The following is a 26,491-nucleotide window of genomic DNA, read 5'->3' on the forward strand; positions in this document are numbered from 1 at the left end:
ATATGTATACCTACACATGGGCATGTATATATATATATATATATATATATATATATATGTATGTATGTATGTATGTATATATAGAATATATACTGTGTGTGTGCATATGCATATCTACTTATATAGATATTTATGTATATATATATGCAAGCCATCTAAGATAGAAGTGTACTTGTATAGTATGTAGTGAATACTCTGCAGTGGGAGTTGGAGGAATAAAATGCTCAGGAAATAAAGTTTTTAGAGAACGGGCTGGCAGTGAAGGCCCCCTGTATGGGCAGCAGCAGAATGATAAAATGTTTGCTTTTACATGATGTTTATTTATTTTTATGATTTTAAATAGTGAAATGTCTGCTTTTAAAAGAAATATAAACATGTTTACTTTAGTGAGACAAGCAATGAGACCGTGGGCCAGTAGCACGACGTGCAAGGGAAATCGACGTCCCTTCTTCCTGTTTTCTGCTCTGTAACTCGGTAAATTTTAGTTGTTTAAATATATTTTAATTGATTTCACAAGCATTTAATCCTTTTTAACAGCAAAACAGCAGCGATGTCTGCTGCTGCTTTTTTTGCGTCCGCAGGAGCAGCAGCAGCAGCAGCAGCAGACCAGCGGTCCCCCCAGCATCGTTGTGGGGTTTCTCCGTCTCGGTGCTTCTTCTTGCTGTAGGCATTATTTTTGTGTCTTCAAGCTGCATTTGATTTATTTTATTGCGTTTAAATTATGCTTTTCTTTTAGATTAAGTTCAACTGCGTAGACACCGCAGCGCCGCCAACTCTCTCGACCCCCCCCTCTCCCCAGCGCGAAAAGCTGCTTGAAGTTTCTTCCCTTTTCCTTCTTTTTGGGGTATAGGGGTTTTATGGGCATTTTTCCGTTTGTTTATTATTGCATTATTTAGCAGTTTGTGTTTATTTTAGATGCTTTTGAAGCGTGCGGTGGGCACGAGACCCTCCTCTTCCTCCTCCTACGCCTCCCACCTCTAGAGAAGCAGAACAAGCCTTGCAGCGTAACAGCAGCAGCAGCAGCAGCAGAAGCGGCAGCAGTTGTAGTAGTGGTATCAACAGCAAAACCAGCAGCAGCATAAGTGCAACAACAGCAGCAAAACGTCTGCAGCATCAGCACAGCAACAGCGACAGGAAACCCACAGCATCCGGAGCAGAGACAGGACAGCAGCAGTGGCATCAGCAGCATCAAGAGTGCGACAACATCACCAGCAGCAACGAGACATTAGCACCATCAATTTTGGTGCTGTCCCTGCGCCATGTTGGCTGCATTGAGAACACTAAAGAGGGGCGGGTCCCCCCTCTTCATAGGAGATTCCTTACATCTCCCTAGTAGCCGTTGGGTGGTTTTGCGTGCTGTGCTGCTGCTGCTGCTGCTATTACTGCTGCTATTTGTGCTGTTGCTGCTCTTCATGCTGCATGGCGTCTGTCTCTTGACGCACGGGTATGAAAAAACTGCACAAAGGCAGCACCACCTCATAGATTCTGTCTTGACATCCCCTGGGGCCCCTTCCCCTCGCCTTGCTGGGGGCCCCCTGGGGATACACCCCCGCTTTAAGCTGCAGCAGCTGCTGCTATCTTCGCATGAAGAAAGACACCCACTGGACAGCGGGCTGCCTCAAAGTGTACAACACAAACCTGCTGCTGCTGCTCCGCCTCCTCCTCCTGCTGCTGTTGCTGCTGTTGATCCTGTTGCTCCTGCTGGTGCTGCTGGTGCTGCTGCTCCAACTGCTCCTACGTTGAGCAGGAGCGGACGAACTGCACCAGAAGGCAGGAAAACTGCTGCTGCTCCACTGCGGGGGCATGCTGTCGCCGCAGGGCCTTTTTTAGCAGCAGCAACACCAGTAGCAGCACCACCACCACCACCACCACTCCCAATACCACCTGCACCACCACTTCCAATACCACCTGCACCACCACTACGAATACCACCTGCGCCACCTCTACCAATTCCACCTGCGCCACCTCTACCAATTCCACCTGCGCCGCCTTTACCAATACCACCTGCGCCGCCTCTACCAATACCACCTGCACCACCACTTCCAGTACCACCTGCACCACCACTCCCTGGGTTACTCTTCTCACGAACAGAACCAGCAGCAGCAAGAACGACAGCACCACAACCAGCGGCGGCGAAGCCAGCAGCAGGAACAGCAGCAACAGCAAAGCCAGCAGCAGCAATAGCAGCAGCAATAACCCCTGGACGCTTTCCAGCAGGAGCAGCAACACCTTCTCGGCTTTCCTCTCCGTTTTCAGCAACAGCACGTACTAGGAGAAGTGTTGCTACAGTGCATGACGGGTATATACCCACTTTGCCTCCGACGAAGCAGCAGCAGCCGGTGAATCGCACGGAGATTGCTGCAACAGCAGCAGCAGCAGCAGCTGCTGCTGCTGCTGCTACTGCTGCTGCTCTAGATGAGCAGCGTGGGGCCTTTGGTTTCCAGGCAGCAGCATCAGCGCTCAACGATGACGAGCAGCAAAATGCAGCAGCGGACGGAAAAGCACCAAGCAGCAGCTGGCCCTTGTGGTTTGTCCTCGTCGGGATGTTGCTGCTGCTAGTAACAGTGCTGGGTATTTGCTTCTTTAATAGAGCAAGTGGAGAACGTAGGAATAGCAACAGCTGCCCTCCCGCTGCTGCTGCTGCTGCTGTTGTTGCTCCAGGTTCTTCTGCAACAGCAAACAGCAGCAGAAGGGGGTCGACAGCATCGTTCTCGGACGGCAGCAATCGTGCATTCCGTTTGTTTGACAGTGAGCTGTACGTACAGCACAATGGCTCACAGCCTGCTGCGTTGAGAGCAGCAGGAGCTGCTGCTCGCTCCGGCAGCAGCCGCAGCTCTATCAGCGCATTTAAACCCTCTTCGAAGTATCTCCCTGCCCCCTCCTCAGTGGATGCGTAAACCAGACAAACACAACAGCAAATGCAGCAGCTGCCGCAGCAGCAGCACCAACTGCAGCAACGGCAGCCGCAACAGCAACAGCAGAAGCCACGGCAGCGCCAACAACAACAGCAATAACAACAGCAACAGCAACAGCAACGGAAGCAGCAACAACAACAGCGTCACAGCAACAGCAACAGCGACAAGAGCAGCAGCAGCAACAGCATCAAAACCAGCAACACTCACGGCAGCAACGGCGGCAGCACCAGCCGTTTGGATTCAGAATGACAGCCTAAAGACACAAATACCAGCACGCTGCATACAAGGTTGTCATCGGCCTCCCTAGGGTTTAGGGTTTATGGTTTAGGGTTTAGGGTCTAGGGTTTAGGGATTTCTATTCCAGGGATAGGGTTTAGGGTTTGGAGTTTAGCAGTATCAGCAGCCGCAGCTGCAGCATCAGCAGCAGTAACAGCAACAGCAGCAGCTGAACAGCCCCCTTGTTGTTGGTGGGCATTGTGTATATGTTTGGGGTGTATTGACACCCCAGTAACTGCATTAATAACGTAGAGAGACTGAAATAAAAGAACAACGGAGTTTTGCCTTTTTAACTAGCAGCAGAAGAAGCTGCTAGCCTAAGGCTGCTTCGTCGGGACAGAAATATAACTCATTATTACATTATGTTTGTCCTGTGTTAGTGTTGTTGTTGTTGCTGCTGCTGCTGCTGTTATTGTTGTTCTTTTTGTGTATGGATTCTATTGTTGGCTGCTGCTGCTGCTCCTGATAGTGCTGCTGCTGCTGTGAGTGGGTTCGACCTTTTGTTGGTGCTGCTGCTGCTGTTAATTGGTTACGTTGCATACTGCTGCTGCTGCTGCTGCTCCTGTTCAGAGCATTGTTGGTGCTGTGGCACATCTAGTGTAGTGAATGCTGCTGCCATTCTTTCTGTCGATCTGCAACTACAAGCATCTGCATTGAAACGAGCTGTTTTATTGCTTTTATTTTAGACAATTTATTTTTGTATTCTACTTCATTTGTGTTTTTTGCTGCGCTTGTTGCCGTGTCTCTTTGGGTCTGCACTTGTTGTTTATTATTTTGTTTTCGTCCACAGATATTTGGTTTTTATTTGCTCTGCTTATAGCAGTCGATGGCGTTGTGTTTTATTCTTTTGTTTTCTTGTTGCATTTTTCGTTTGTCTTTCTTGGGGTGTATGTACACTGCGGGTTGGTGTTCAGGGCTAAAAGGCATCAAGACGCCTGTTTTTGTTTGTCTTTGTCTCGATCTTCTTTTTCTTCTGTTTTTCTCGGGCAGTCTTCTTCTTCATCTTCAGAAGAACAGAAGGAGCAGCGAGAGAAGACGGCGCTGGGGATATAGAGAAGAAAAACAGGAGAAGTGCAACACGCAGCAAAGAAATGCATGCAAATAGAAACAAGTGTTTCAGACACATCTGCACAAATACAAGCCAAAAGAACAACAACAACAAAAACAACAAACAACAAACAACAAACAACGAGCTGCTAACAAACAAACAGCACCAATAATAACAGTAACACTATTAATAATAACAATAATAATAATAGAAGCAATAATAATAAGAGGACGAAGCGAAGCGAGCAGACACCAACAAAAACAGAACGTAGAGGACGAGCAGATAGAGTGGCGCTGTTCTATGCTTTTCATTTATAGAAACCTAAAGGATGAAAGAAAAAGATTTGTAATATGAGGGCAAGACAAAGGATAGGAATACCTCTGCATTATTGTTATTATGCAATGAAACAAACACAGCTCTCGGGTATTTCCATATGTGCACAAATAAAATAATCAAATAAACAGCGAAAGACAATAAAACTTAAACTCTATCTGCACGAGTTCGTAAGGCCTACTACCTCTATGCCGACCGCTGCGGGCACTGGCTTGCTCCCGTGTCTCTAAGATTTATAATTATTTGTTACTTTTTACATTTTTAAACGAAGAAATCTAATAAAGACAATTTAATTTTGCTTTTAAATATGCTATTTCAGCTAAAGTGTAACGACCAAGTACAGACGCCGCGGCTTCGCTGAGCCGTATGTAGGCGCAGCGTTAAAGGGGAAAAAAGAGAGTTATTGAGCTCCGGATTGCGCATATCATTTGTTTGAAAATAAAAGATTAAATTGTTAATTAAAATAACTAAAAACAATAAACAATTGATGCACCGTTTATACCAAACGAAGCACTACCGGCATGCGGCGGCAGCGGTCTGTCTGTCTGCTGCTCGGCTGTTGTCGTCGATTGCGGTTTCTGTATGTTTACCGTGCAGCTTGAGGGCCTTTTGAGTAAAATTTTAATGCATTTGTTTGTTTTTTTGTGCAAATTTGAATATTTTATTTGTTTTCCATGAGTTTATGCAGAAAATTACGCAGAAAGAGAACAGACAGAACGCCGCTGAGGCAGCCAGCAGCCATCTATGGGCACACAACCAAACCGTCTGTGCGCTAGTGGTCTAGGAGCCGGGGAACAGCGACCGAATTTTCTCTCTTTGTTTTCTTCTTTTTCATTTTTAAACCCATTTTATTGTTTGAAAAGCTTTCAACTCTTCTTTAAACTAACCAAGGCTGAAGAAGGCAATCAAAAAGACAGCAGCAGGGCCCGGGGAGGCTCGCCGCCGATGGCCCTGGGATTGAGGTGCCTATACAGCTGAATTGGTGTAGAGAAGAAGGGAAATTAAGCCGCCTTAGTATATATTTTCTTTGGGTTTACCGCTGTATACTCCGAATTTCAATTGGAGAACAGGAAACATTGCATGGGTTTAGTGGGAGTGAGACCTTTAGCTCCATTGCATACAGCGAATAAACAAATACATCTTTTCTTCTCTTTTTCGTGGGCCTCAAAACCCCCTACAGAAGAAGGCCATCGAACCTTCTTCTTATTCTTGAGGTGTCTGTACACCTCAACGCAACAATGGTGGTGTGCAGCTGCTTAGGCTTAAAGCCAGACACCCAGCGGAAGACGCTGTGGTTGATGCTTGGATCTCTTCTTCTGTCTTGTGTCTTTGTTGTAATTAAGGAGAGGCATTTTGCGAGGGAAATACATCGATTGAGCCCTGTATTAACACACCTTGTGCCTGCTTCTTGCGTGCCTAGCCCCCAAAACGATGGAGTGTATGTACACCTCGAGTGCCCTATCCGGAACTCCTCTACCTTCTATCCCCCCGACAACTTCTCTAAAAATATAAATCCTTTCCATGGAGTCTTCTTTGAAGTTAAGGCGGAAATGTACCAATACCCCAGCTTCCCAGACTTCTTAGGACGCAGAAACCCTATTTGGGCCGATCACCTCGTAAGCAAAAACACTATTCTAGGGTTTAGGGTTTAGGGTTTAGGGTTTTCGGTTGATGAATTAGGGAGTATCGTTTATGGCTAAGGGACTAGGGTTTAGGGGATAAGGTTTATTAATAATGTATACTGCATGCAATTTGGGGTTTATGTTGTGCTGTGCATGCAATGCGCGCGTTGTATGCATGCAATATGGGGTGCATGCATGCAACTTGGGGTGTATGCATGCACTTTTGGGTGTATGCATGCATGCAGTTTGGGGTGTATGTTGTGTTCTGCATGCAGGTGCCCGGGTCTGCGTGGAGTCTCTTTGACGGTTTGCGTAACCCCGATTTCTTCCCTCACGTACCAGGCATCGGCCGCCAGGCAAGTAAACCCTAAACCCTAAACCCTAGCCTCTAGCCTTAAACTGCAGAGGGTATTGTCTCCCCTAGCAATCCAACAAAACCACTTTTGATTTCATAACCCCAATATTGGTAATTACATTATCTAGAAACTTCTCCTGCTGCTGCTGTTGCTGTTGCTGCTGCTGCTGTTGTCTCTGTGTTGTTGCTGCAGCTTGCCTCAGGTTTAAAGGCCGGTGGCTTTAGTTTGCCTGGAGAGTTTGCTTCGTATTTCCGCACGAAGCAGCAGCTTCCGCTGCAGGACGACGGGGTGTACAAACAGCAGCAGGAGCGGCCTCCAAGGAAGCTGAACTCGGAGACAACTTTGGTATATAATAATTTTCTTTATTCAGGCAATCCTTTAAAGCCCCAAATAGGAGACATACGCATTTCCTTCTGGGCGAATGCAAACTCTCATATATCCCTCATTGCAAAGCAAATCAATAAACCCTTCTTCGGCTCTCCTAGAGCCGTACTAGCAACTGCAGCAGCAGCACCAGCTGTAGCATCAAACGAGGTAACAAACAAACCTGCATGCATGCAATACATTCAATGCATGCATGCATGCATGTGATACATCCGCGTGCATACGCCTCAACTCTACCCAACGCAACGCCCCTCTTTTCTCTGTCTTGTTTCTTTATTTTTGGGCTCTTACAGCCTCTCAAGTCTCTATAGATGAACATATATATATATATATATATATATATATATATATGAACCTAGATATATACGCATATATATATATATGTATCTGTATATGTATGTATATATCTGTAGATATACAAATATATGTATATATATATATATATATATATATATATGTAGGTGTGCGCATATATATATGTGCATGTGCGTGTGTGCGTGTGTGTATACATATATAATAATGCATTTATATAAATAATAGATATAAAAATATGTTTTATATTTGCGATATTCTCTATGCATATTTATTGATGTATAGAAAGCTGCATGCGTTTGTTGTTGTTGGTCGGTTGTGGATTTTGTATGTTTATTTTGTTCTTCTCTTTTATTTGTGTTTTTTGTGTTAATCCTCGTTTAATTTGTTTGTGTTTGTTTGATTTCTTTGTTTTGGTTCTTATTTGTTTTGTTGCGTTGGTAGTCTCTCTGTATGACTTAGCATAGCATATGCGTATAAAATTTCTTTAATATATTGATGTTTATTATTATTATTACTACTTATTATTTATGAATATTTATGAATATTGTTATTTGTTTTTATTTTATTTGTTTTGTTCAGGGGGCATTTATTACAATTGCTGCAGAGGGTGACTATGAACCTCAGCGTTTAGTAGAACGCCATTTAAAAGACTTGGGCTTCCCTTCTTCTTTTGTTTGGTGCTGGCGTCTCGCTGCTTTTTGCTTCTTTTTTCTTCTTTTCGTCTCCGTAGATAAATGCCAGCCGCAGTCAACACATCCTACTCAAGCGCCATTTGTAAGACACTCCTTTTCAAGCCCTCAAGGCGGATATATATATTATATATATGCATATATATGCATATATATAATATAAATATATATGCGTATATACGCATATATATAATATAAATATATATGCGTATATATGCATATATAGATATGTATGTATACACCCGCATATACATACGCATAGATGCATATTTATAGATATACGTTTATATATATATATATATATATATATGCATATATATATGCCCCCTAAACATATTTGTTTATTGAGTGAAGAAAATAATCAATTTACCCACTTAAATATAATTTTGTCAATGCGTATCTGTTTATTTGTTTATTTGTTTTTCTGAAGATGTTTGCAAACTTATGCGTATATTTTTCTGTTTCCTCTCACATTGATGTACTTATTTATTTATTATTAAATTTATTTATTTATTTTGCTGTCTGCTTGTTACAGCCCTTCTGGACTCGGGTGGTTCTTGCTGCTCTTGCTGCAGCAGCAGCAACATTTTTGCTGCTGGCTGCTGCGTGGTGGGGTGTAGAGGCAGCTGCTGGTCGCCGCTTGGCTGTGGCTGCTGCAGCAGTTGCTGCTGCTGCTGTTGTCTTCCGGTGTGTCTCCTGGTGTTGCTCGTGCTGCTGATGCTGCTGCTGTTGCTGCTTGATGATGCTGCTGCTGCTGCTGCTGCTTGATGCTGCTGCAGTTGCTGTTGCTGCGTGCTGCTCTCGCTGCTTGCTTGGCTTTCATGGTGGTATGCTGTTGAAGTGTAGTTGTTGTTATCTGGCTTGCATTTAACTTATTCCTTTTGCTGCTGTGCTGCTGCGTTGGTGCTGCAGGCTGGTGCTGCCGCGGCTGCTGCCCGCAACGCCGCAAGTAGAGCAGAACAGCAGCGGAGGTAAATATTACGACTTGGGAATTTGTTTGCAAGTGCCCAGCGGCATGTCTGCTGCTGCAGGAGCAGGAGGAGCAGCAGCAGCAGCAGACTCACAAGCAGCAGCAGCACCAGAGCATAAGCAAGGCACTGTTATTAGGTGGACAACCACTCCTGCTCTGGGCCCGCTGCTGCAAGACACCATCAGAAAGTGTCCTGGTATTGCTGCTGCTTCTCCTGGTAGTGCTGCAGCATCACCAGCAACAGTCACCAGCACAACAGCTGCAGCCTCCTCTGATGCCTCTTCTGTCTATGGTGCTGCTTATAAGAAAAGCGCTGCAGTTGGGGTGTATGCACAGCAGCCATTCCTCCAAACAAGGGCAGGGAGCCTCACCAACATCTCCCCACACATCGCCCCACAAAAATCCGCTTCCCAGGGCTCCATTTAAATGACCCGAATTTATATTTAGATGTAAATATATAAATATAAATTATATACATAGATATATAGAGATAAATATATGTATATATATAGATGGCATATAGAAATATAGTGATATATGTAACTGTGCATGCATATATATACATATATATATATATATATGTATAGAATAGTTCTGGTTTATAAGTATGTGCAGATGAATGTTGGTGTCTATATACTTAACGGGATACACGCAAATAGGCATATATATATATATATTTGTACATATATATGTATAAAAATGCTTGCATACGCTTGCCTTGTTTTATTTTATCGAAGAGTGGCTGCAACAAGTAGCAAGAGCTCTTCTTGCCTCAGACACGCAGAGAGATAAAAGAACAGCAGAGGCGTCGTGTGTCTCTATACAGTTGTATATATATGTATATATATACATATATATATATATATATATATATATATATATCTGCAGACGTGGCCACTACTGCATGCTGGGCCCACGTTGAAGAGAGAAAGAGAGAGGATGAACAAATATGCAAATAGACAGGAGACAAGATAAATTCCTGAATTAAATTATGGATAGCTGTGCATACAGCGGAGACAAAGCCGGCGCATATTACATCGACAGATATCTGAGGTGTGGAGATACACCCGAAAGGAACAGACAAAGAAAGGGGAATAAGAGGCCCTTAATCATTCTTTCTATTTATACAACTTCCTCTTCCTTCTTAATCTCGCCTCCCCCTGTTGCCATACAAACCTGCAAAACAATTAAACCCTATACACCCCAACTGCGCGTGCATTATACAATTATCGTAGCTATTATGAAGATGCAACTAGACGTCACCGCATGCATGCGTGCAGCCTTCTCTTCTGCATGTAGGTAATAATAACAACAATTTCTGATTAATAATATTAATAATAGTAAGCAATGGCTAAAAATAATAATAATAATGATAATAATAATAATAATCAACCAAGTACTCATGATCACTTAAATTTCTTTTGTTATACTATGAGTACTGCAGCAAATATATCACACAGCGGATAGCGTAAAGGTGCTTTCTTGTCGCTGTTATCCAAACATTTAAATTATAAATGATGGCGAAGAGATGAAAGAAGGAGAGAAAAACAACGAAGGAGAAGACGTTTGCAACAGAGGCGGGGCTGTGGCGTTGGTGACCGTGCGGCAATTGAGGGGGCTCAAGCGCTACAAATCCATGTTTTTATTCCTGAAAATATAAATATGGTTTTGATTTTACATTTAAAATGTCCTTTTAATTTTCCAAAACCGCTTATTTCATTGTAGAAACGTCCGCTGTCCATTGGTCTGCCGCCCCCTTCACCTGGGTGTTGCCTCACGCACACCGCAAAAGAGTGCACACAGGAGCCTCTAAAAAAACAAAAAGAATTGAAAGTTTAATTGTTTATTCTTTTAAAAATTAAAAATGTTTCAAAACATCAAAAGGAATTTATTTGGAGGCGATTCCGCCGACACCCTCGCAGGTGACTGGACCAGCTGGGGTGTACAAGCAGCTGGATTGTGCAAATACATGAAAAAAGGGTTTTATATATCTTTAATTAATGTTTGTTTATTGTATTCACCTATTTTTTGTGTTCACTCCTTGCGTGTGTGCATGCATGCGAGCAACTAATGCCTATGTTTCGCGTGGTGGGCTGAGGGCTTAGGGTTTACGGTTTAGGGTTTTGGTCTTTTCTCCTCTTTCTCTCTGCTCTGCTGCTGTCTATTTAATTGTTATTGCTATCTGGCTGTTCGTATTTGCATACCTCCGAACATGGAGTGAATGCCTCCTCTTAACCCTTAACTCTCTCTTAACCCTAGACCTCTTTTTGCTGTTTGCTTGTTTTATTTTTTTGTGTAACCTGTGCTGTATGTACACCCCGTTCTGCCCTTCTGTCTGTCGCCGATACAGAAGCTGTAAAGGAGCAAAGAAGACATATTGCTCGTTCTTTGAGAGCTCTGGACAGGCAACACCAAAAGGCAGAGGCAGAACAACAAAAGCTCCTCGCCCAGTTAAAAGCACAAGCTGTCGCCGGAGTATATTCCAAACCCTAAACCCTAAATCCTAAATCCCAAACCCTAAACCCTTGGCCGCAACCCTAATCCCCATACAATCAACCCTTGGCAGCTGAAATCGTAAACACTGAGCCCCAAACTCTAAACCGTAAACCCTTGTGCTAAACCCTAAACCCTAAACCCTAAACCCTGACCCGTGGAGTGTTTGAACTGGCTGCAGCACATTAACAAACTCCAAACCAAACAACTGCTTCTCCTCAGACGAAGACAGGACGCCATTTTGCGTTGCAAAGCTCAGCTGGGAACGGCTGACCTCCAGGCAAACCCTCACCCCCAAACTCTAAACCCTAAACCCTAAAACCTAAGGGCTGAACAAGACTGCGCAAGGCGTATAGCTTCCAGACACGCCGCACTTCCTCCTGGTGCCATGCACCAAGAAGAATAAAGGCAGAGCTCGGAGAAAAGGGCTTAGGGTTTAAGGTTTAGGGTTTAGGGTTTGGGATGTGGCAGGTCCAGCAGCAACAAGCGACTCAAGAGCTACACAGACACTTCACGGGCTGCGCCAAGGTGCGACAGGAAGCCGCTCCCTACCCTTAAACCCTAAACCCTAAACCCTCAACCCTAGGCCCTAGATATCTGAGGGTTAAGGGGTTGTGGTGCTGCTGCAGCTCCTCTCCCTTGCTAATAAAGCCGCTGACCTCCCAACGATGCAGCTGGCAGTCAAAGGCTTCACCAGGGAGTCGCAGAAGCTAGGCTTGCTGGTACTAAACCCTAAACCCCAAACCCTAATCCCTAAACCCTAAACCCTAAACACAAAAACCCTTAACCCTAAACCCGAATCCTACACCCTAGCTCTTGAACCGTAGCCCTACCTGTCAGACGCGCAGTCTAATCCCCAAGCCTTAAACCCTAAACCCTAAACCCTAAACCCTAAACCCCAATGCTTTGCTGTCTCGTGGTGCTCGTCAGGATGAAATGCTGAACGAAGTCCTCGAAGATGGAACGGCCCATTTTGTCAGTTCCCTCCAAACCCTAATCCCTAAACCCTAAGCCCTAAACCCTAAACGCTTAACTATAAGCCCTCATCGACTCATGGACCCCACCTGTTAGACCCACACCCTAAACCCGGTGTCTCGTTACCACTTCTTATTGCTTAACAAGTGCTTTGGCTTTAGGGTTTAGTGTTTAGTGTTTAGGGTTTAGGGTTTAGGGTTTAGGGATTCAGAACTTGGGCTGCGCTGCAGGAAGACGAAGAGGAGACAGAAGAAGAGATCCACCAGGAGCTTATGGAATATGCAAGCATAGAAATTGAGAGACAAGTCAAACCCTAAACCCTAAACACTAAACCCTAAACCCTAAGGCAGGCCTGCTGCCAGGCAAACCTTTCGCTTGTCAGACCTAAAGGGTTAATGTTTAGGGTTTAGGGTTTATAAATGGAGATTCAATGAAAAACCCCAGAAACCCTTTGCCCACAAAAGCACTAGGTGAAGAGGCTATAAACCCTAAACCCTAACTCTAAACCCTAAATCCTAAACCCTAAACAGTTAAGTTGTCTGTGCTGCTCAGCTACCGGTTGGGTGTTCGTCGGCCAGAGAGGCCCCTCTACTAGGGCAGGTGCAGCAGCAGCAGCAGCAGCAGGTGCAGCAGCAGCAGGTGCAGCAGCAGCAGCGGCAGCAGCAGCAGGCCGGGAGGAAGCCGAAGCAATCGTTGCTGCAAAAGCTTTCGTGCACCCCGCGGACAGGAGCCAGATCCCCGTGGCTATGTGCCTCAAACCCTCAACCCTAAACCCTAAACCCTAAAATCCTTAACTTTAGGACATATTGTCTAACTAGCCCTGTGGAGCTGAACCCTCTCCTTCTTGACTTCTCTTTCCCAGGGGAAGTCTATAGTTTAGGGTTTAGGGTTTAGGGTTTGCGGCGTGTGTACTGCAGCAAAAGACGAAGCGGCAATGGCTGAGCAACTCGAGCAGCGGCTGGGGTCTCTTCTACGTTAGGGTTTAGGGTTTAGGGTTTAGAAGACATTCTTTTTAGGGTTTTCCATTGTCGTTTTTTCTTTTAAGAAGTCCTTGACTGGAGTTACTGTCTCTTTCTTTGCTGTGTTTTGTGTATTTTGGGTTCCTTGCAGTCGAGGGTTTAGGGTTTAGGATTTAGGGTTTAGGGTTTACTAAGGTTATTAGCAGCAGATTTGCAATAAAAATTCGAGTTGATTGTCAAATAAATAACGAAAACCCTAAAAAACCCTGCATGCTGCAACCACCAGCAATAAGGGTTTTCCCCTTTAGGGGAAGGGTTTAGGGTTTAGGGTTTAGGGTTTAGGGTTTAGGGGATTTAAACAGCGGTGCATGCGGCACTGCAACAATGATAAAAAGAAGCAAAAAGAGACAAAGGGAGGTAAAAGGAGACAGAAGGAAAAACGAAAATAATAAAAAAGCACAAAGGGAGACAAATAAATAAAAAATAAGGAGGGAAATAAATAATAAAAGGCAAGCACTAACCCCTTATATAATGTTATTTTAAATAGAGAGACAATAAGAGACAAACAAAAGAAGAAATATAAGTATAAATATAAATATATATTAATATTTATTACAAATATTAATATAACAAATAAACAAGACACGGAAAGAGACAGAAGAACAACAGATACAACAAATAATAACCACCAGTACTACATTATAATATTCATAACAATCATAATAATAATAACAATAATAATAATAATAATATTAATAATAATAATAATAACAATAATAACACCAATAATGATAATAAGAAAAAGCAAAAGAAGAAAAAGAGTAAAGCAGTTGTTGTTTATGTGTTTGTTAATTTGTCTGTCTTTTTGTTTGTCTACCCAAAGGAGATAACAAGAAAAAACAAGTAAATAAATAAATAAATAAATAAATAAATGCAAACAAAGACAAACTAACAAACAAATAAAGATAGATAGAAAGAGAGATAGGCATGCAGCAGGAAACAAAACAACAGAGATAACATGCAAGAAAGTAAAGACAGACAAACAAACAAACGGAGACAAACACAAGAAAAAGAAACAGACAGAGCCAACAGCCGCAGCAGCAGGAGATAGAAGTTAAGACTGAGGCAAGGCAGCACAAAGGGTTTAGGGTTTAGGGTTTAGGGTTTGTGGGCCTCAACAGCAACAACAACAGGGGAAGAAGAGACAGAGTGTTGCAGCAAGGAGACAGACGCTGCAAGAACAGCAAAACCCTCAGCTTCAGCCCCTAATAAACCCTCTTTGCAGCCTTCTTCTATACCCAGCTAGCTAGCTAGCTAGCGGGATAACTAACCAGCTAGCTAACTAGCTAGCCACCCAGCCAACTAGCTAGCTAGCCGGTTAGCTAGCTAGCTAGCTAGCCAGTTAGATAGCTAGCTAACTAGCTAACGAGGCATTGCATAGGCCTGCGCCTCCGCCTCCTCCCTCAAGACTGAGGCCTTTCGTCTGGTGTATGCTTGCTGTGTACTTCCGGGGAGAAGGAAAGCAGGAGGAGGAGCAGAAGAAAAAGCTGCAAGAAATTAAAAAAAGATATACTAACAATTTATTATAGGAAATATAATAAACAAACAAACAAACAGATAGATAAAGCTGCTCAGTTGAATAGTTGTTTGCTCTCGCCTATAGTTCTGTCTCTACTTGGTGACTGTATATGTGCAGGTTCTGTAACTTGCAGCACCAGCAGCTGCTGCTGCTGCGGTGGCTGCTTCCCATGGTGCAATACTTGCTGCTGCTGCTGCAACAGCTGCTGCGGATGCTGCTGTTGACTGTTCTCTCACCAGGGGGCGCAGTGTCTGCGTATTGCTGCAGCTCTTCTCTCTTCATTTGCTGCTGCAAACCCTCAAACCAACTTTCTCTTGATACCTTTACTGCTGCTGCTGCTGCTGCTACACCCGGACCCCCAAGTGCAGCAAAATTTCCAGGGTATAACAGCCCCTGCTGCTGCTGCGGCGGTTGCAACAGCTTCTGCTGCTGCTGCTGCTGCAGCAAATGCTGCTGTTGCTGCAACAACTGCTGCTGCTGAGGAAGAGGAGGGGAAGGACGAGGCACGGGTCGGGGAGGAGAGATGATATCTGAAACAGAAAACACCACAAGACAAACCCTAAACCCTAAACCCTAAACCCTTAACCCTAAATCCTGCTGATGCATAAATCACAGCAGCAACAACCCTTCCCTGCAGCAGTTTGTGCAATTTATCAATGCCTCTGCTTTTATAATCTACAAAATAGGGTTTAGGGTGTAGGGTTTAGGGTTTAGGGTTTAGGAGTACCGTAGAGAGGCCGGACGATGCCTGGGGCCTTAATGAGGTCGTAAGTGTTGGTTTGCGGCTTCGATGCTCTAAAAGGCTGCTGCTGCTGCTGCTGCTGCATGCAGAGTGCAGCAGAGCAGAAACCAGCTTCACCCACCTGGGAGATATCTCTTTCCTAAACCACGCAACAAAACACAAAACCCTAAACCCTAAACCCTAAACCCTAAAAGCGAGAGAGAAACGCCCCACACTGTCAACCGCGACCCAGCTGATGCGTCAAATGCCCAGTCGCCGTAATTAGGGTTTAAGGTTTAGGGTTTAGGGTTTAGGGTTTCTGACAGGTGTCGTGTTGCTTGCGGTCTCCTGTTCTTCTGTTGCAGCAAATACAGCCTGCATATTTTCTTTGCGTTGTTTTTCTTCTGTCGTTTTTCTTTTGACTTGCACCACCGCCACAGACTGCTGAACTCGAGAGACTTTAGCTACAGACGCCAACTGCAGCAAACAGCAGCAACAACAGCAGCAGCAGCAGTAGCAGCAGCAGCAGGAGGAGCAGCAGCAGTAGTAGCAGCAGCATAGATACACAAGAGATAGAGCAGGGCGTGCTTGTAAGAGCAGTAACACGAGCTTCTGCAGCAGCAGCAGCAGCAGCAAGAGCAGCAGGAACGGCAGCAGAGAGAGGAAAGGGGGTTAAGCGGGGGGCTGCAACAGCAGATAAAGACAGAGTCCAGCTGTACGTACACCTGAAAGCATCACAGTGTTGTGGGTCCTGCTTGCTTCTGCTGCTGCCTTCTGCAACAACTCTGAGACGCTTGGGATCGTCTCCACTCCCTTCATGTGGGGTGGCAGCTTAAACCCTGGCTGTTGTTGTTGCTGCTGCTGCTGCTGGAGTTGCTGTGGCTGCTTCTGCTGCTGCTGCTGCTGTAGCTGCTGCTGCTGCTGCTGCTGCAGCTGGGGCACTGGGACGCCCCCCACGATGAAGCGGCACTCCGATGGCTGCACCTCCACGTGCGCCCCACCCTGCAGCAAAACCTAAAACCCTAGACCCTAAACCCTAAAACCCTAAAACCCTAAACCCTAAAACCCTAAACCCTAAGCCTTAACCAGTTAACCCTAAACCCCACACCCCTAAACCCTAATCCCTAATCCCTAAAACCGTAGACCATCGGCCTTAACCAGTAAACCCTAAACCCTAAAACCGTAAACCCTAATACCCTAAACCCTAGGCCTTAAGCAGTAAACCCTAAACCCTAAACCCTAAACCCTACCTTGAGCCGCACGATAAGGTTATTGGCTGCGCTGATGCCGACGACGTTTCCTTTGCCTCCCGATTTCAGGTGTACAGACACCTCTTCAGCAAAGGGACTCTCCTCTAAGGCCCTGTTGCTGTTGCTGCTGCAGCTGGTGTTTCTGCTGCTCTGTCTGCTGCAGCTAGTCGCCTGCTCCCCTGCTGTTGCTGCTGCTCCTCCTGCTCCTGCTGCTGCTCCTGCTGCTTCCAACTCCTGGCTCTCAGGAAGGAAGACGGGGAGCTTAATGGGCGGCAGCGGCGTCGGCTCCTGCGACTTCAGGCTGCAGCAGCAGCAGCAGCAGCAGCAGCAGCAGCAGCAGCAACAGCAACAACAGCAGATACGCACAAACCGGAAATGAAGTACTCATGGAACTAGACAAACAGCAAACGCAGCAGCAACAACAACTGCAGCAGCAACAGCAGCAATAACAACAGCAACAGCAAACAACAAACAACAAACAACAAACAAGAGCAGCAGCAGCAACAACAACACCAACAGCAGCAGCAGTAGCAACAACAACAGCAGCAGCAGCAGCATTGGTCTTTACCCATTGCATATATTTCGGAGTCCGTCTGCAAGTGTCCAATGTGCGGGTGCTTTCTTGCGTTGCTGCTGCTGCTGCTGCTGCTGCAGCTTGAGAGCAGCAGCAGCAGCACTAACGTGTTCTATAGGAGTCTCAGCAAAGCGCTGCAGCTGCGCTGCGCTGTTAGCAAATGCAGCAAGACGGTTAAGTTCTTCGAGCTTATCTACATGCGGCAGCAAAGACAGAGTTAAGGAAGGCCAGAGGCGCTTCTCGCGGCCGTCAGGTGTACATGCAGCTTCTGGGACTATCAGACGACCCCCCTTGGTGCTGCTGCTGCTGCTGCTGCTTGGGGAAGCATCCTGTTGCTGCTGTTGCTGCTGCTGCGAATCCGTTGAGGCTAGACGCTCCTCCGCATCTTGCTGCTGCTGCTCCTGTTGCTCGTCAGACTGCAGATTGGTATCCTGCTGCTGCTCCTGTTCTTGTTGCTGCTGCTTCGAGCTCTTCCTGCTGCTGCTGCTCGATTGCCGCCGGTCTCCGTTGAGCTCCTCGTCCTGCTGTTGCTGCTGCTGCTGCTGCTGCTGCTGCTGCGGGGGTATCCAGGGGTTGCTGTTGCTTGTAAGATCTTCTTCGCTGCTTCCTCTAAGGGGGGAGGCCCCGTAGTTGCTGTTGCTGCTGCTGTTGCTGCCGCTGCTGCTGCCGTCCGTTGAGTGCAGCAGCAAATGGTCTTCTAGGCTGCCTGGGTATGTGGTGACTGCAACGAGTTTCCCTGTCTTTACTGTTCTTGCTGTTGCTGCTGTTGCTGCTGCTGCTGCTGCTGCTGCTTCATTTGCGAGCATGTAGAGAGTTGCCGAGCTTGACCGGCTAGACAGCTCGTCGCTTGATGCTGCTGCTGCTGCTGCTGCAGCTGCAGCTGCTGCTGCTGCCTCAGCTGTAGCTTGCCTGCGGGTCTGAATGAAGAGAGCATGCTGATGCTGCTTAGTGTGCAGGCGCTGCGGCTGCTGCTGCTGCTGCTGCTGCTTGGGCCGCTGCAGCTTTGCAGGCCGCACCCGCTGCGGGGTGTCGATGGAGACTCCTAACATTGTAAGAGAAGCTGTCTAGGGTTTAGGGTGTAGGGTTTAGGGTTTAGGGTTTAGGGCTTGGAGGGAGGGGAAGGCCGCCCCCGTTCCAATGGTGTTGCTGCCGTCGGCAGCAGCAGCAGCAGCAGCAGCAGCGTCGGCGCCGTAGAGTTTCTGCTGCAGCTTTTTCTTGAAAGATATTTGTTGTTATATCTCTGTTTTGATTTATTTAAAGAGAAACAAAAAGAAGAAAAAGAAAAGGAGTGGATTGCAGCAAAGGGGCCGCTGCACTCGAGCGAATCGACGGCAGCACCGGCTGCTGCTGCGGCGCTACCTGAAGTTAAGGGTTTAGGGTTTAGGGCTTAGGGTTTAGGGTTTAGGCTTTATCTCTGTACGGGAAGGTCAAAAAAGAACAAACAACAAATGCTTTTAGAGAAACAACATGCAACACAAACTCAGGCTACCCTCTGGCTAGTTGCTGCTGCTGCTGTTGCTGCTGCTGCTGCTGCCTCTGTTGCTGCTGCCGGCTAGGTAAACCATAAACCTTCCTACTGCATTTTGTTTATTCTATTTTAATGATAATACCGCAGCAACAACAACAATAGCAGCAGCAGCAGCTGCTGCTGCTGCTGCTGCAGCGGAGACCGCCGCCGAACCCCTGTGCGCCGTTTGCAGTACAGACTCGTTCTAAACCCTAAACCCTAAACCCTAAAACCCTAAACCCTAAACTTCAACCCCTATACTCTAGGCTCTACACCCTAAAACCCTAAAGAAAGAACCCTAAACCCTAATACCGTAGAACCTGAAACCCTAGTCTTTAAACCCTAATCTCAAACCCTAAACTCTATACTAAAAACCCTAAACCCTAAACCCTCAATGCTATGTCCAATGTCTCCCCTTTCACTTTTAATTAGGGTTTAGCGTTCACTGCATCAGCAGCCCCTAAATATTTGTTTGGGGTGTACAGGCACCTCGCTGCCCCACTACCGCCGGCAGCTCGAGGTGTACGTACACCTGAAGCTGCTGCTGCTGCTACAGCAGCAGCAAGCGCATGCAAAAAGCTATCAACACGGAGAACAGACGAACAGGAGTGTCCTAAAACTGCTGCTGCAGCAGCATAACAACCAAGTGCTGCACCAACAGCCTTCGGGCCCCTTCTGCTGCTGCTGTTGCTGCTGCTGTTGCTGTTGGGGCAGCAGAAGCAGCACCAGCTGGCGGCAGCTGCTTTGCTACCGGATCAGCCGAGAAGGCACTATGTAGCGAGCTTGCTAGCCAAGTAGTACAGCTAGCTAGCTAGTTAGTTAGGGACGGCGGTTAGTTAGCTAGCTAGCTAGATAGATAGATCGCTAGCTATCTAGCTAGCTAGCTATATAGCTAGCTAGCTGCTGTACTGCCGAGAAGCAGCAGCAGACAATTCCGTCTTCGTCATGGAAAACCGAGACGGATATACACCTCAAACGTGCTAGCCAGCTAGCTAGATATATAGCTAGCTAGCTAGCTAGGGGAAGATACTCAGCTAGCTAACTGCGGCTACCGCCGCTGCTGCAGCTACCTAGCTGCTGCAGCTGTTGCAGCTAGCTAGAAGGTACAGGCTCCTTGTGCATAGGCGACCCATGTGGCGAACTGACGGCCTCAATGCAGCTGCTGCAGCTGCTGCTGTTGCTGCTTCCGTTGCTGCTGCTTCTGCATGCTGCAGCAGAGTTTTCAGCCAAGCCGGTCCTGCTCCCAACGCCCCCTGCTGCTGTTGCTGCTGCTGTTGCTGCTGCAGGGGAACCGACTTCAAGGCGCAGCTGCTGCTGCCGCGTGAAGAAGGGTAGCAGCTGTTCGTCTCCCTCAGCATCGCTGCACGAGGCGTCTGCAGCAGCAGCAGCAGCAGCAGCAGCTGCTGCTGCTGCTGCTGCTGATGCTGCTGCTGCTTCTGGATCTCGTATATCTGCTACCTCTGTTGCTGCAGCAGCAACGCCAGCAGCAGTTCGCGCGAGGTGTGCTGCTTTTTCTGCTGTTTCTTCGGCTGTTCCCAGGCCTGCTGCTGCTGCCGCTTCTGCTGCTGCTGCTGCTGCTGCTGCAGCAACCAGAGGCTGCACGGCCGCTGCTCCCTGAGCTGCAGCAGCAGCAGCTGCTGCTGCAGCAGCAGCAGCAAGAGGCTCATAGCAGCCCAGCTGCTCCTTACATGCAAGAAAAGCAGCATCTTCTGTCTGTTTTCCTGCTGCTGCTGCTGCTTGAGGAAGGGGGCCTCCAAGATTAGGTACAGGGTGCTTCTGCTGCTGCTGCTCTTGTGGTTGCTTCACCTGCTGCCGCTGCTGCAGCATCACTTGCGGCTGCTTCTCAGATGGCAGCGCTGCAGCAGCAGCTGTTGCCGCAGCTGTTGCTGAAGCTGTTGCTGCAGAGTCATCGGCCGCTTCACTCACCCGCTCCCGCTCTTGCTGCTGCTGCTGTTGCTGCGGTGTTCCTGCTGCTGCAGCAGCACCCGAAAGCATCGGGCCCCGACGTTGCCCGAAAAGCGGGGGTGAAGCAGCACCTTGCCTCAAGGCGAGCTGCTGCTTCTGCTTTTGCTGCTGTTGCTGCTGCTGCTGCTGCTGCTCGAGGGCCCCTCCTCGCAGCAGCAGCCGCTGTCTCAATTCTTCATGAAAAGAAATGCCTTTTGCAGCTGCAGTCCCTCGAGGGGATCCGGACGGCGTCCGTCGGACTTGCTGCTGCTGCTGCTGCTGCTGCTGCTGCTGCGTTGCTGCTGTTGCGTCTGCTGGTTCTGCTGCTGCAGCAACTTGTTTCTGCTTCTGCTGCTGCTGCTGCTTGTGGCCGTCTGCCTGCTCTGGACTCCCAAAAGGAATTCTTGTGCTTTGTCGCGGCTTAGCAGCAGCAGCAGCAGCTGCTGCTGCTGCTGCAGCAAGCTGCAGTGGCATTAGCTGCGAGTCCTGGAGCCTGGTAGCAGGGCCTTGGGGCCTCAGAGGAGGAGACAGCGCGCACGGCTCCCTAAGGAGACGCTCTTCTGATTGTTCTGCTGCTGCTGTTGCTGTTGCTGCTGTTGCTGCTGTTGCTGCTGCCTTCTCACCGCCTCTGGGGCTCAGCTTCTGTTCACGCTGCTGCTGCCGCAGCAGCAGCAGCGCCGAGTCTTCCGTGCACTCCCTGCGAATGGCAGCAAATAAATCACGGCGGGGCCTTATAAAGCTATTCTTGCTGCCGTTGCTGCTGCTGCTGCTGTTGTTGCTGCTGCCGGCGTTGCTGTTGTCGGTGCAGAGGGATGACTGCTGCTGCAGTTGTTGGTTGGAAGAGCGAGACTGAGGCGCTGTTCTGTTGTTGCTGTTGCTGCTGCTGCTGCTGTTGCTGGTAGCATCTGATACGTGCAGCGGTTGCAAGACCGATTGAGCCAGCCCCCTGCTGCTGTTGTCGCTGCTGCTGCTGCCGCTGCTGTTGCTGTTGTTGCAGCTGCAGATGCCGTTGTTGCTGATTCCGGAGCCGGCAGCAGCTCGATCATTGCTCGTCCTGTTGCTGCCACTGTCGCTGCTGCTGTTTCTGTTGCTGCTGCTGCAGTTGTTTGCTGCAGCAGCAGCAGCAAGAGCAGCAGGCGAAGACGGTGACTCACTCAGGCGGCTGCGGCGCAGCAGCGGCTGAGGCTGAAAGAGTGGCAGCTCCGCGAGGCTGCTGCTGCTGCTGCTGCTGTTGCTGTTGCCGTTGCTGCTGCTGTTGCTGCTGCTGTCGCTGTTGTCTCTGGTGCATGCAGCAGTAGAGGACTGACAGTCTGAGAGAGGCTCTTTATAAAGACCTTTCCCAGTTAGTGCTGCTTCTGCTGCTGCTGTTTCTGCTGCTGCAAGTGCTGCTGCTGCTGCAGGAGCTGCTGATGCACCTCCTTGAGGGGGCGGCAACAGCAGCGGGGCTCCGTATGCTTCTACTGCTGCTGCTGCTTCTCCTGCTGGGCGCAACGCTGGGGCAGGGCCTGACAACTTGGGAAGGTCGCTGCTGCTGCTGCTGCTGCTGTTGCTGCTGCTGCTGTTGCTGTTGCTGCTGCTGCTGTTGCTGCTGCTGCTGCTCCTGCTGCTGCTTCGAGCCAGCCGAGGCGGACTTTGCTGCTGCGGTTCTTGTAGGCTGATGGAGGCGTTGCTGCTGCTGCTCTGCACGCGCAGCAGCAGCCGTCGCGGGGGAACCGTTGGAGCAGCAGCTGCAGCAGCGGCAGCAGAGCCGGGACTCCCTACGTCTGTCGCTGCAGCACCTTTTCCTGCTGCTGATGCTGTTGCTGTCAGGGCAGCAGCAGCTGCTGCTGCTGAAGGCAGCGACGTAGAGCCAAGCGACTCAACAGGCAGCAGCAGAGAGCGCCGAGTGCTGCTGTTCCAGTCTCCCGGCTGTCGCTGCTGCTGCTGCTGCTGCTGCTGCAGCTCTTGCTGCTGCAGCTGCTGCGGCGGCGGTGGGGGTTCTGGTCTTTGAATCGACAGAGACAGCGAAGGAATTCCCGTTGCTGCAGGCGACGTAGGTGCTGCTGCTGCTGCTGCTGCAGTTGTTGTGGTTGCTGCTGTTGCTGTTGCTGCTGCTGCTCGCCCCTGCTGCAGGCCATCCACTCTGGATAGCGCAGCAGGGGACCGCCTCGCCGGAAGCCTCAGAGTGGCAACCGATTCCTGCTGCTGCTGCTGCTGCTGCAAGTGCTGCTGCTGCAAGTTCTGTTGCTGCAAGTGCTGCTGCTGCAAGTGCTGCTGCTGCTGCAAGTGCTGTTGCTGCTGCATAGGTGTTTGCTGCGTAAGGTGCAGCTGCGACAGCTGAGGCAGCAAATGAGACGGAGTCTGCAAAGATAGCTGCTGCTGCTGTTGTTCTTGCTGCTGCTGCTGCTGCAGGTGCTGCTGCTGCAGGTACTGCTGCTGCAGGTGCTGCTGCTGCAGGTGCTGCTGTTGCATATGCTGCTGCTGCAGGTGCTGTTGCTGCGTCTGTTGCTGCAGCAGCTGCGGCTGCTGTTGCTGTTGCTGCAGCTGCTGCAGAAATAGGTCAACTGCCTCATTGGTGCCTTGGGACGTGGAGCCATCTAAGTATGGCCACATTTGCTGCTGTTGCTGCTGTTGCTGCTGCTGCTGCTGCTGCTGCAGCGAGTGTTCTATGTCCGAAGGTATCCTGAGGACCGTTTGATAGTGCTGCTGCTTATGCTGCTGCTGCTGCTGCTGCTGCAGGCGCAAGCGAAGCAGTTCCTGCTCCGCCTCATAGTCTGCTGCATAGTGCTCCTGAGCTAATTGATAGAGCTGTTGCTGCTGCTGCTGCTGCTGCAGTGCATTCTGCAGCAGGGCGGGATATCCTTCCGCGTTTAAACCCTGATTGCTGCTGCTGCTGCTGACTGCTGCAGCAGGCTGGAACAGCAAGCGGCGATGCGTGCTGCTGCTGTCACGTGCAGCAGCAGCAAGCTGCAGCGGTTGCTCGTGTATCTGATAGTACCCAGGCTGCAGCTGCAGCCGGTGCTGCTGCTGCTGCTGATGCTGCTGCTCTGGAGAGAAGAGATGAGTGGGAGTCATGTGCGTCTGAAGCAGCAGGCGGTTTTGTGTAGACCAGTCCTGCTGTTGTTGCTGCTGCAGCAGCTGCAGCTGTTGCTGCTGCAGCTGCTGCTGCTGCAGCTGTTGCTGCTGCAGCTGCTGTTCAGGTCGGAGAGACAGAGCCGAAGCAACTCGGGGACCACTTGTCAGCTGAAGCAAATGCTGCTGCTGCTGCGGCTGCTGCAGGAGGTTTGGAACGGCTTCGCCTACATGGTAGGAAGCCGAAAGAGGAGCTGCTGCTGCAGCAGCAGGAGCAGCAGCAGCAGCAGGAGCAGCAGCAGGAGGAGGTGCAGCAGCTGCTCCTGCTGCTGCAGGAGCAACAGCAGCAGCTGCTGCTGCAGCATCAGCAGCAGCAGAGACAACAGTTGTTTTAATAATCCGCGGCGGGTAGGGAAGTGCAGCAAGAGTAAAGAGAGGCTCTGCTGCATCTGCTGACCCTCCAAACAAACAAATCCTAAAAAACCGAGAGGTGCCCCTGCTCACAACAATAAACCCTAAACCCTAAACCCTAAACCCTAAACCCTAATCCCTAACCCCTAAACCCTAAACTCTAAGTAAGCCCTAAACCCTGGACTGAGAGCGGTAGACCCGAAGACTTCTCAAACCCTAGAACGCAACAACCCCTAAACCCTAAACCCTAAACCCTAAACCCTAAACCCTTGCTGTGCAAACCCTCATAGATTCTTACGCAATGATGTTGGCTTCTACAAGAGCGACAAACTGCGCCTCCAGCAGCAGCGGCGTGTACGTACACCGCAGCAAGGCGAGGCAAGCCGCAAGAGAGGCAGGTAGGGCCTGGGCCTTCGCCGCTGAACCGCAAACCACAAACCCTAAACCCTAAACCCTAAACCCTAAACCCTCGAACCCTAAACAAAAGGGAGTAACTACCGAGAGTTAAAAATGTGGGTATCGTTGTCTTAAGGCTAAGCAGCAGAGAGATTAGGGTTTGTATTTAGGGAGTGTTGTGGGCCGCTAGGGTTTAGGGTTTAGGGTTTACGGTCAACTGCTTTAGAGTTGCACATAGCCGCCTTGAATGCAGCGTAGCTGCTTTCTGTCCAGACAGGCACCCGTCTCCTGCTGCTCCCCTGCTGCTGCTGCTGCTGCTGCTGCTGCTGCTCGTACACGGCAAGGGAATCATCAGCAAAGTAAGCAAAGATCAGGCGAAGCCGCAGCTTTGCTGCTGCTGCTGCTGGGGTTTGACAATCAAGCAGCGCCACAAGGCGAGTAAACAGCAGCAAATCAACGCGACCGCTGCCTCCTGCAGCAACACGGCCCAAGCGCTCCAGACAGCACTTGCTGTTGTTGTTGTTGCTGCTGCTGCTGCTGTTGCTGCTGCTGCTGTTGCTGCTGCTTCTGCTGTTGCTGCAGCAGCAGTACGGCGCGTCAGCCATTGCTGCATAGGCCCCCCAGAACATCCCTAACTCCGCAGCGCTGATGGTAGCTGTTCTAGGTGCAGCAGCAGCAGCTGCTGCTGCTGCAATTGCTGCTGCGGTGGGCGTTGTTCCTGCTGCTGCAGCAGCAGCAGGAGGCCGCAGCAACTGGTCAACTGCATGCAGCCGGCTGAAGACTGCGGCTATGTAGTCGAGCTGCTGCACGGAATATGCTGCAGCACTCCACAGCTGCTGCAGCTGCTGCTCATCCCAAGCAACGGGACAGGGATTTGAAGCAGCAGCAGCTGCTGCTGTTGCTGTTGCTGCTGCTGCTGCTGTCGGCACAGGGACAGGCGCTGCAGCTGCTGCTGCTGCACCACGGGCCTGCTGCCACGGTAGCAACAGCGGCTGCTGCTGAGGCATCGCCGTCCCGCTGGTGCTGCTGCTGCTGCTGCTGATAACGTAAGGAGCAGCAGCAACAACAGCAGCAGGCTGCACTGGTGCTGCATCTTCTGCAGCAGGCAGCGGATGCGGCGGCACGGAGAGACTGGGCTGCTGTTGCTGCTGCTGCCAATACTGGTGCTGCAGCTGCCATTGTTGCTGCTGCCACTGATACTGCTGTTGCTGCTGCTGCTGCTGCTGCTGCTGCTGCCAATGATACTGCTGCTGCTGCTGCGGCACTTGATACTTAATTGGGGGAGCATGCAAACTGCTGCTGCGGCGGTGCTGCAGCACTTGTTGCTGCAGCTGCAGCTCCTCGTGCGGCAGGTGCTGCTCTGAAGAAGGCAGCAGCACTGAAGCGCTGCTGCGCCGAAGTGTCGCCCCACTTCTCATGGCTGCTGCTGCTGCTGCTCCTGCTGCTGCTGCTGCTGGTGAGCACGGATAAATGTGTGTATTGCTGCTGTTTGCAAGTTTAGCTGCGGGTGGCTGCAGTGGTCCTGCTGCAACAGCCTTCGATGCGACCACGACTGAGGCCAGCTGCTGGTCTGGACAGGGCTACAGACAGGAGCTGCTGCTGCTGCTGCTGCTGTTGCTGCTGCTGCTGCTGCACGCGCTGCTGCGGGGCTTCAATGCCTTATATAAGAAGGAAACAAATTAATGTGCTGGTCAAAATGTGAGTGCCGTTGCTGCAGCATCTA

The 26,491-nt window shown here is 49.2% G+C and overlaps 5 protein-coding genes across 5 annotated transcripts; 3 read left to right on the plus strand and 2 right to left on the minus strand.

Moving 5' to 3' along the window:
• Positions 1 to 1,412: 1,412 nt before the first annotated feature.
• EAH_00024840 (hypothetical protein, conserved) lies at positions 1,413 to 3,172 on the plus strand (the record flags this gene model as incomplete). The annotated part of the gene is made up of 2 exons (XM_013392969.1): positions 1,413 to 2,755; positions 2,887 to 3,172. The coding sequence occupies 2 exons, from the start codon at positions 1,413 to 1,415 to the stop codon at positions 3,170 to 3,172; spliced, it is 1,629 nt and encodes a 542-aa protein (XP_013248423.1).
• A 2,950-nt stretch (positions 3,173 to 6,122) lies between these two features.
• EAH_00024850 (hypothetical protein, conserved) lies at positions 6,123 to 9,334 on the plus strand (the record flags this gene model as incomplete). Its single annotated transcript, XM_013392970.1, has 6 exons — positions 6,123 to 6,188; positions 6,470 to 6,554; positions 6,753 to 6,895; positions 7,829 to 8,023; positions 8,474 to 8,625; positions 8,851 to 9,334. The coding sequence occupies 6 exons, from the start codon at positions 6,123 to 6,125 to the stop codon at positions 9,332 to 9,334; spliced, it is 1,125 nt and encodes a 374-aa protein (XP_013248424.1).
• A 1,438-nt stretch (positions 9,335 to 10,772) lies between these two features.
• On the plus strand, positions 10,773 to 13,355 carry EAH_00024860 (SNF7 family domain-containing protein, putative; the record flags this gene model as incomplete). The annotated part of the gene is made up of 8 exons (XM_013392971.1): positions 10,773 to 10,830; positions 11,259 to 11,383; positions 11,873 to 11,929; positions 12,031 to 12,123; positions 12,332 to 12,376; positions 12,580 to 12,681; positions 12,929 to 13,124; positions 13,294 to 13,355. The coding sequence occupies 8 exons, from the start codon at positions 10,773 to 10,775 to the stop codon at positions 13,353 to 13,355; spliced, it is 738 nt and encodes a 245-aa protein (XP_013248425.1).
• A 1,402-nt stretch (positions 13,356 to 14,757) lies between these two features.
• Positions 14,758 to 18,508, minus strand: EAH_00024870 (hypothetical protein, conserved; the record flags this gene model as incomplete). Its single annotated transcript, XM_013392972.1, has 6 exons — positions 14,758 to 14,882; positions 15,151 to 15,444; positions 15,642 to 15,795; positions 16,359 to 16,637; positions 16,886 to 17,186; positions 17,454 to 18,508. 6 exons carry the CDS (start codon positions 18,506 to 18,508, stop codon positions 14,758 to 14,760), a joined length of 2,208 nt encoding a protein of 735 aa, XP_013248426.1.
• A 1,550-nt stretch (positions 18,509 to 20,058) lies between these two features.
• On the minus strand, positions 20,059 to 26,186 carry EAH_00024880 (hypothetical protein, conserved; the record flags this gene model as incomplete). Its single annotated transcript, XM_013392973.1, has 3 exons — positions 20,059 to 24,457; positions 24,671 to 24,791; positions 24,980 to 26,186. The coding sequence occupies 3 exons, from the start codon at positions 26,184 to 26,186 to the stop codon at positions 20,059 to 20,061; spliced, it is 5,727 nt and encodes a 1,908-aa protein (XP_013248427.1).
• Between the last annotated feature and the right edge of the window lie 305 nt (positions 26,187 to 26,491).

The sequence above is a fragment of the Eimeria acervulina genome, genomic scaffold (assembly GCF_000499425.1).
Source record: "Eimeria acervulina Houghton genomic scaffold, Eah_scaff198, whole genome shotgun sequence".
Lineage (NCBI taxonomy): Eukaryota > Apicomplexa > Conoidasida > Eucoccidiorida > Eimeriidae > Eimeria > Eimeria acervulina.